The sequence below is a fragment of the Drosophila gunungcola genome, assembly GCF_025200985.1.
Source record: "Drosophila gunungcola strain Sukarami chromosome 2R unlocalized genomic scaffold, Dgunungcola_SK_2 000004F, whole genome shotgun sequence".
Lineage (NCBI taxonomy): Eukaryota > Metazoa > Arthropoda > Insecta > Diptera > Drosophilidae > Drosophila > Drosophila gunungcola.
In genome coordinates this window covers 2244936-2254405 of record NW_026453167.1, presented here as the reverse complement: position 1 = coordinate 2254405, position 9470 = coordinate 2244936, and the positions used below count along the sequence as shown (strand labels likewise).

The following is a 9470-nucleotide window of genomic DNA, read 5'->3' as shown; positions in this document are numbered from 1 at the left end:
CCATCTTGTTTTGAGTTTTTTTATCCCTTTCCTATTTTTACTATGATAAAATGGCTTTCAAAACGTAATTATCCAATATATATTAGCATTTAGCATTTAGGTCACCTGAGTACACTTTTTATCAATTCCAAACTAAATCGATCGATAATGCAAATTCCTGGAAGCACCCGCATTTTAAGAAAAATGAGGGTGGATCTCAATATATAAAGGCCCCAAATTGTGAGGCATAAGTCAGGTCAAGTGTGAACGGCGACAGCATGAGATTCCTTAGCATTCTGGCAATTTCGCTTCTGGTAGCTTTGGTGGCCATCAGCCAGGCGGATGACAGTCCAGGATTCTTCCTGAAGATCACCAAGAACGTGCCGCGACTGGGAAAACGAGGCGAGAACTTTGTTATGAAGAACTTGAAGACCATTCCCAGAATAGGACGAAGTGGGCAGGTGAGTTAAAACCGAAAGCATTCGACTATGACTTTTTTAAATCCGCAAATTAATTGCAGACCTCTGTGACTCCACTGTTGGCCTGGCTCTGGGATCTGGACACGACTCCCAGCAAGCGGCGACTGCCCTCCGGGGGGGATGCGGTGGCAAAGGAGCAGGAACTCAATGTGGTGCAGCCCGTCAACTCCAATACACTGCTGGAGTTGCTCGACAACAATGCCATCCCCAGCGAGCAGGTGAAGTTCGTCCACTGGCGGGACTTTGATCGTGCCCTCCAGGCGGACCCCGATCTGTACGCCAAGGTCATCCAGTTGGGCCGTCGTCCGGATCAGCACCTCAAGCAGTCCCTCAGCTTCGGCAGCTTTGTGCCCATCTTCGGCGACGATCAGAACCCGGCCTTCATGATGTACAAGAACAACGAGGATCAGGAGCTGTACGGTGGCGGTGGCAATCGCTACGATCGCAACTTCCTGAAGTACAACACCCTGTGAGGGGAGGAGCAGGAAGACTTCGCCCAAATTGACAACAAAAGCTATTTAGTCGTGGAATCCAACAGGTTTTTATACTCCAAAATCAAAGATGTATGGAACTGTGTTTTAAATTTTATAAACTTATTAGTACTTTCCTAGTAGCAAATATATATTCTGAATCTCTAATAGGTTCATGCAATCACATTTAATGTTAAACCTTTTTTCTCACAAAGAGAAATTTTGAAATTTTGGGAAGCCTATTTAGGAGTACCTTTATACATTTAAGGTCTTCTTGCTTTTAATTTTTTTTTTGAATGGGAACTTAAATGTTGGATAATAACTTTGGACAATTTCACTTTTCATAAAATGAACCATCCAAAATTTTGAAAACTTAGAAAGCCGATTTAGGAGCTAAAATTTTGAAATTTTCAGAACAGCTTTATGTACTAGACTTTAAGCAGTTGAAAACTATCTGCCTTTATATGTTTATTTTTTTTTATTGCACTTTCAAAATTATATTTTACATAGTTATAAAGGAACTTGGCATTCGCTAGAATGTTAAAATAATTTAATTCGAAGTTGATGTTTAATAAGAAGAGATATTTAAACAAAGGTATTTAATTTAAAAAATATATTTCTAATAAAGGTTATAGAGTAGCTAAAATAAAAACCTGAACTTCTAATTTAGTTTAGGTCTGATGGTAGGTTTTTAGCGGAGTTTTCCGAAAAGTCAACTATGGTTTGTTCATGTGCTCAAGTTAACCAGCTGAAGACTCCTTTAATCTGCTTTAAGATGTTTGGTCTTAACTTCAATTTAATTTTGATTTATAATCGTGGTTTCTTAATTTTAAAATAATTATCGCGTTTCTGGGGATGACAAGAGAAAACCATGAGAGATCATTTCTGGGTGGGATGGACTGGAGCGGAGCCTTTCGTTATCGTCATCCCGGAAGGAATGGGAGCAGCACATTAACGGCGCTTCTTTGGCCAGGTCCACTCCATTGTAATACTGAAATCCATAATCGGGGGAAGTCAACAACCCAACAGCTTTCGCCTCAATTCCCTCTCTTTTTCGTTCGCAAGCGGGTGAGTCAATGGAGCGTTCTGGGCCTTATCAAATTTATGGGGCTCGCTGATGTGTTAGGAATTTCCAGCGATCGCATTCTTCTGCTCCCTTTTACCGACTTTTACCGGTTAACTGAATTAAGCGATCTGCCCGCGAATTGAATACACAAACAGGATCATGGCGCCGTCGCATCTTAGAGTTTGATGTGTTTATTTTGTTTAATTAGCAGGCCGCTGTTATATTTAAGCGACATGCTGTTGTTGACCAGCATTCGCAAACAATTTAGTAATCCCCGCGGCCCATAAACAATCATAAGTTACAAGCCGGGCTCAGAGACTCCGCGACTCACCAACAGACGCGATGACGACGCAAACTTGACTTTGAAATATTTGCAATGCCCCGCCGATGTTCGCCTCAATGCGCGTTTTTATTGTTTCTGGCCTTTTCGATTGTTTACTCTGTTTTTCAATTTCTATTTCCAGTGCAAGCGTAGAACAAGTTTGCTGGGAGGCCCCAGCGGCTTAGCCAAATAAAACTCGTTAGGGGGTTTTCAAAACTTTTCCTGATGATACCTTGCCTTTTTCGTTTTGTATCAAAATTTAGTTAAGGTTAAACTTGTAAGCAATTCTGCCAGTGGAACAACATTAAATACCCATGGAACCACGACTTAAGTAAAATAAAACTTTCTACTATTTCTGTACATTTAAATATATTTTGCTAAAAATAAACATGTACATATGTATATTCAAATTTATTTATCAAATTTGTAATTCTTAAAGATGAAGTCAACAGCGTAATTCTATGAAATAAAATGGGAATCCTAATATTTTCGATTTAAACTCTTTTTGTTTTGAAAGATTTTTGCAAAAGCTCGTTATGCTTTACTTCTTTGTCTGTATTTACAAAATTTGCAAAATATCTTATAATGTGAAGTCTTTAAAATGAAATCTAAGACTTAATTTAAGCCATGAATAGGGGTTCCCGGTATTTTGATGGGGATGTGATCTAAGCCTCTGCTCTCTCTTGGCCTCTCCCGCTCTCCATCTCACTTTCGCTCCGCCGCTCTCTCTTCGGCGCTCTCCCGCTCGCCAAAGCCGCTCTCCAGTCCGCTCAGAGCTTAAATACGTGTGCCGCTTCAGCGGCGTCCGAAGACGACTCACAGACTTCGCCGCGATCGGTTGTGTATTTGATAGATATTGTTTTTTGCTCTGTTTCCGATTCGCTTGGAATTCGCCGTTTTCGCGATCGAATAGTAGGCAGGCGCCTCCAAATCCGCTCCCCCGCCTTTCGCCGCGAAACCGAAGTGTGAAACAAGCTTTTGCGTTCCAAGCTGAGACGAACGCACACACGTACACCCAAATTATTAACAAAAAAAATCAAAATAAGAAAAAACAGCGATAATACAAATTGGCCACGCTAGTTGTTTGGGTTAAATCTATTAATTGCGTCGGACAGAAGAAAGTCCACTGCGCCAGACCGAAGTGATAATCCATCAAAAGCGCTTTTATTGGGCCCTAAAAACAGAAAAAGAAAGTCGCCCCACAAAGGTTACACAACCAAAGCGAGCAATTGACCCACAGATCACGGATCAGAGATCAACGATTGCGGATCACGTATTTTCCCCCCCTCTGAACTTTTTTCGGTGTGTGTGGAGCAACTATGACGACTGCGGCGAAAGTAATCTTGGCCTGCTGCCTGCTGGGCGCCGTCCATATGCAAATCACCTCGTCATCGGCCATTCCCATTTGGGAGTTTTTGACCCGCAACGAGAAGGTAAGAGAAATTGCGCATACGACGCGTGTGCCAGCTGCAGGTTGCGCATACGCCGAGTGTACGACTCCACTTACATACGGCAATTGTCCTTGGCATTGCGCATCTGTCGAGCTTGTTAAGTCTGTTGAATCTGTTCAATCTGTCGAATCTAGCGCAGCGCTGAATACTTGATCAGCAGAGCATAATCGTTATTAATAACGATATTTGATATTGATATGGTGATGTTGTGATAACTTCAATGAGTTCGCATATTAACGGCGCTTTGCCCGCTTCTGTTTTTTTTCGCGGTTTCACTCTGCTTCACTCTGCCAGCAGACCATCGAAAAAACAAAAGGAATGAATATGAAAATGAATATGAATGGTTGACAAGACTTGGACCATTGTCAGCGAGCGGTATTCGCTGGCTTATTTGCATAACTGTACCGCGTCGATTGGCATCGTAACCAACATAACACAATAAATACTCGAGCTAAAAAAAACTGAAGAAGAACGGTCCTTGGCATAAATAGACGCCGATCTTGACATTGGGCGTTATCATAGTCGAGTCAAGTCTGGCGAGGATTGTGGTGCCTAGGAATACCGGTCTATTTCGAGCACAATCTCGAGACGAGTCGTAGCAAGTGTTGCCAAAATATCGGCAATCTGGTTTCTCAACCAATGAAGCGAAAGGTTACGCTTGTGGGGGCTCAGATCTCAGATCTAGCCACGATTAGTCAGCCAATCCCCCAAAAAACAGAAACTAAACTCAGCCGAGCGCAAAGCAAACATTAATTTCCATTTATGAAATAACAACAGTTTCAATTTACATTCGCAAGTGCTGTAAATTGCTAGCGAAAAACAAAAAACTAAAAGCTTTTCACTTTTCTGCCCAAATGTTTGTGCAACAAAGCGTGACAACGTTGCGGCAATTTTCTCCTCAGTTTTTGTTTATTTTGTGTTTTTTGGTTAATGAACTCCACCGCCAAAGTGGTTTTTGTTTCGCTTATAATTAGCCGATGGACTTTAATTTATATATAGCAATTTGCCCGTCATTAGATCTTTTTGCCCGCTTTTGCTTTTGCTTTTGCTATAGCTTTTGCTGGCAGCGCATCAATCTGAGCCGCTATTTTTGACCGCTAAGCACGCGAACTGCGCCTTAAAAATCCCCCAGATCGAAACAATAGAGCCCAGAATATAATATGTAACCCGATCCAGCCAGAAGTGATTGAAAGCCACATCCGGCACCCCCACACGAGTCTGCTGAAATGGGAAAACAATTTCTAAAAAAAAGGCAATTAAGTGCCGAAAAATAGAAACGCAATTTGCGTCTTGCTCTGGGATATTGATGATGTTCGTATTGTATGTACTATAGTATCAACGATTGGCAATTAATGTAAATTTCTAATGATCACTTATTTATAGAAGATGCTTCAGCTTCCTGTTTTCAGGTAATTTTTTACCGCTTCCCCCAAGTGAGCGCAGCTATTTAAGCGCTTTCGTTTTTCGATTGCAAAAAATAAAGCTCAGCAAACTTTTTGTTGTTGCCCTTTATGTTTTTATGGGTGTAAACGCGTTTAGCCGGTTTGCGGTTCGAACTTCAATAAATAAATTATGTTCGCATTACTTTTTTTGGCGTATTTTACGTAAAGTATGTTGGGATATACTACTATAAACAGTAATCGCAATGGAAACCCGCATCGGAACCCTTTTTTCCCAGACGATGCCCAATCGAACCGGAGTCATTACGGCGTCGCTTTTTATTTTGTTATTTTGTATGTTATGAAATGTTTCATTTTCGTGGCGCGTTTTTTGTTGATTTCTTTTGTTGGCAATTTAGATGTTTCATAATGTAACCCGCGCATATCAACAGGTTATTGAACTGCTGATCCGGAGATGGTATGTGTACGAAGGTATAGGGCAGGGTATCGGAGTCTGAAGTTACGCCCATATTTGTGGTTCGGGAAGCGACCACACGAGACAGCTCTTAATGGCCCCATCTTTTTGTGAGTCTCGCTTTTCGGGGGTTTCTCACATTGATTGAATACCATATTTCCCATATCCCATGAGGAAGTCGAAGTTAAGATAGTGTTTTGGGCCAAGATCAGAGTGCCGCACTAGACTTTCATTGAGTGCAATCGATGTCAGCTTAGTCACTTAGCTGGAAGGCTAATGAATTACAGCCTGTCCCCGACGATCTCGAATCTACATATCTTTATAAATACGAGAGCTTATGTATATTATATAAGCACATTAAGTACGTGACTTTGACAACTCCCGTAAAGGCTTTTTTTGAATTTTTGCCCACTAAGCCATAAATAATTTAGATATACCATATATATATTTATTTATATATATTTATTTTGTGAATTCTGGCTAATTATTTAATTGTGCCAGGGCCTGGACCGTAAAATCTTGACAGAGTTATTCGAATCAGATAAAGTGTGCTTACATTTTTGTATAAAGACAGTGCGCGTCATAGCTGTGGGTCTGGCAGGGAACAAATGAATCAAAACAAACGAGACAAATTGGTTAAATAAATCGTTTTGCTTTACAAAATATTTAAATAAAAGCACACATGCAAGAGGGGAGGGGTGCGATAATATCAATTGCATTTTACAGTTTGCACACGTTTGTGGGTAACGGTAATTGGTAATGTGAGCCAACAACTCGCCAACTGGCCAACTTTGGCCCGAACCAAACCGAACCGAACTGATCCGATGCATTATGCAAACGGCGTAAAATTGTAAAACCCCCAAGTTGAGCCAATGCAAATGAAGCTCTTCGTCTTCGCTTCTCGAGTTGTTCAAGTTGATGGAAGCAGATCAAGGGTGTCTGTTTCTAGAAGGAGACACTGGATCCTCCCCAACTTGGCCCACTTTCCTACCCACTTTCTTTGTTCTGCTCTTTACCACTGTTTCTCAGTTATTTGTTTGTCTGCCCATCGAGGTGCTAAATCGTGAGAATTGCCGGATTCGGATTTTCTGGGGAGTTTCTGCGATTGATTATCACTTGACGTCACTTGCGCGGCTAAAGAAATTCCACAGAGCTGCACATATAGTAGATGTGTCACCGATCTGTAGAACATTCGGCGCTAATTAAAAGTCCATTCAACGCTCCGCTGGCCACAGAGAATAGACAATGAGCTGATGTTTTGGCCGCTGAACCGTAAATTCATACCACACCATAGCAAACCGTACCCATCCGAACTGGGCCACATACCAGGCCATCAAACTCGCGCCCTGGGAGGCAGTAGTTGCCCAACTCCCTCCCAGGTTGGGCTGTCGAAATGCATTTCGTTTGTGCAACGAAAGTGCAACTGCAATCATCTCCCCCTGACACACACGCACCTTGCGAAATCCTCCCACTAAGTAGTATGTTGTACCAGGTAGCTCCACCTCTGCCCTCTGCTCACTGATGGCCCCATATCTGAGCCAATCTCCCTTCGGCACCGAGAAAATCTTTGTATTAAAAATTCACTTCTGAGAATCAAACATTTTCTACAATTACATTTTTTTATTATAGTCATGTATTCAATTTAATAAATTTTTGAGAAGGCACTACAAATTTAATAAAAATTTATTTATTCAATACTCAAATTAAAAACATAGTTTTCAGTACTCAAAAATACTCAAAGAAAATTTGCTCATAATATTTATGAAGGGGTAAGTCACAAAAAAAAAGCTAAGCAAACCATGAAGAATGTTATTTAGAATTTATTTTAAAATCAAAATATATATATTTTTTAATAATTGCAAATTTTTAATGTAAGCATTTTTGTTACGGTAAATTTTTAATTTTAAAGAAAATAAATTCTGTAAAGTTTGATAAGCCTAAATTAGCTTATTGGCATTTTTGCTATACAAATCTTGAAAAATATTAGCCAGAAATTTATTAAAAAATTCAAATTTAAAAATGTTTGATAAGCTTTTTTTATCAATCAAATATTTATAGATTCAGATTAATTGTTGCTAAAGTTTTAAATATAGAAGTCTAATTTATTCTGAAGCAAAAATCTCTAACTGGTTTCTAAAGTATAAGTTTAAGTGGGTTAGTTTTGGATGACTCATTTTCTTAAGAGCTTTGCTTTGGTATTGTGTTCTTAATTTGGAGTTTGGACTTATATAAAGCACTTAGGCAAATATAACCGAAGTGAAATATGTTTTAAAGTTCGTTATTTTTGTTTTCTCTGCAGATGTCCCACCTGTACTCCACATTCGCCCAATTAGTTAGCGTGCACTGCAAGTCGACTGCCGCCGTTGGAGGACTGCCGGTGAACCAGTGCAAGCACAATCTGCTCACGTATGGATCCGCCTAAGCTGCAGACGCTCTCCGACGCCCAACTGGAGTCGCTCGATCCGTATCAGCGCGATGCCAACGAGCTGAGTAAGTGCCTCTATCGGCTAGTTGTCTCTAGCTCTTAGTTGCTAGCTGCTAGCTGCTTTCTGCGTGGGGGAGATCGATCGATTTCCGCCTCAGAACTTCCGCAGTGCGCAGTCGCGACGTGCTGGACGTGAGATTTTTGACCACCCGCCTGTGCTCTTCTCTTCCGCAGTCTGGTCATCGATTATGCGGGCGCATCCGAGTGGAGCCAGCCTCGTGACCACCAGGCAGCCCCTGCAGCAGCCACTGCCCACGCCGCCAGCCTCCTCGCTGATCATCCTGACGCGCCAGCAGTTGCCACAGCCCAGCGCCGGCTCCAATCCGATCTTCGAGAGCGGCGAGCAGAAGCACAAATACGCCATGGACATGGACATGGCCTATGGCTACCCCTCCAGCAGTGAGCTGCCAGTGGCCGCTGCCCTGACCAGTGAGGCACCCAAGAGCTATCTCACCGGACCGCTGGTGATCCGTGTGCGTCCCGATGGCTCCCCAGTGGAGGAGGATCGCCGTATGCCTCTGCCCCGCGACGAGGATCTTCCCTACTTCCGTCTTGGCCTGGCAGCCGCCGGTGCCCAGCAGCCCAACAGGCACCGCAAGATTGCCACCATCAGTGCTTTGAAGCAGCAGCATTTCGCCTCCATCCTGCAGCGCGATCTGCAGCCACCGCATCAGGTGCAGAGGCGTCTGTTCCGCCAGCAGCAGGCGTAAGATCCTGGCCAGAGGATCCCTAGTTTCCTAAGTACATGTTTGTATGCCGTGTGAATGTGATAGATGATCGTTGCACCTTCGAGTGCGAGAGAGATAGAGCGAGAGAGAGAGAGAGAGAGTATGGATGAATAGTTGTAGCCGTTTGAGGAGTTTTCTTGAATGCACTTTTGAGCTTTAATGGAATTTCGTATCATAGCCATTTAAGTTTTCTTTAATTTTATTTATTCGCGTGCATTAGCCGTAAGATCAAACAGAGATTCTTGAGTAATAAACCGCATGATGATTATCATTGTTACGAACATATAGTATGTGTGCATTAATTCTGAATTGCGGGGATCTCTGCACAAAAGCCAGCGAACCGGTTGGTTATGCTAATATCGAAAGTCGCATCTCCTCCAGACACCAGCCAGCAGTCACCAGTTCCTTGTCGCGATCTCCACTCACACCCATAATTAACACGCGAAAGCCTTATTAACCCACATCCAACGAACAATGGAATTACTGGATGGAGGGGCGTACTGAATCCGGTTTGGCGGGTTCAGAACGCACTCAGGGGTCGACATTAGCCCCGGCCATTAGAATTTGCGAATTTCGGCAATTACAATTCGGTGTAATTTCGCTGGCAACTGGTTTATCCGGCCTTTTTTACTGAAC

The 9470-nt window shown here is 42.3% G+C and overlaps 2 protein-coding genes across 2 annotated transcripts; both read left to right on the top strand.

The window, feature by feature from the left end:
• Positions 1-16: 16 nt before the first annotated feature.
• LOC128253829 (uncharacterized) lies at positions 17-1378 on the top strand. Its single transcript, XM_052982514.1, has 2 exons — positions 17-440; positions 500-1378. Exons 1-2 carry the CDS (start codon positions 258-260, stop codon positions 929-931), a joined length of 615 nt encoding a protein of 204 aa, XP_052838474.1. The 5' UTR covers positions 17-257; the 3' UTR covers positions 932-1378.
• Positions 1379-3120: 1742 nt separating this feature from the next.
• On the top strand, positions 3121-9119 carry LOC128253828 (rhythmically expressed gene 5 protein). The gene is given in 4 exon segments (XM_052982513.1): positions 3121-3749; positions 7921-8040; positions 8042-8111; positions 8281-9119. Coding segments are annotated over 4 exon segments (840 nt in total). The 5' UTR covers positions 3121-3635; the 3' UTR covers positions 8817-9119.
• Positions 9120-9470: the final 351 nt, after the last annotated feature.

Coding starts and splice junctions, on each gene's coding strand:
- LOC128253829 (XM_052982514.1), top strand. CDS start 258: ATGAGATTCCTTAGCATTCTGGCAATTTCGCTTCTGGTAGCTTTGGTG. Junction 441..499: donor GAATAGGACGAAGTGGGCAG/GTGAGTTAAAAC, acceptor AATTAATTGCAG/ACCTCTGTGACTCCACTGTT.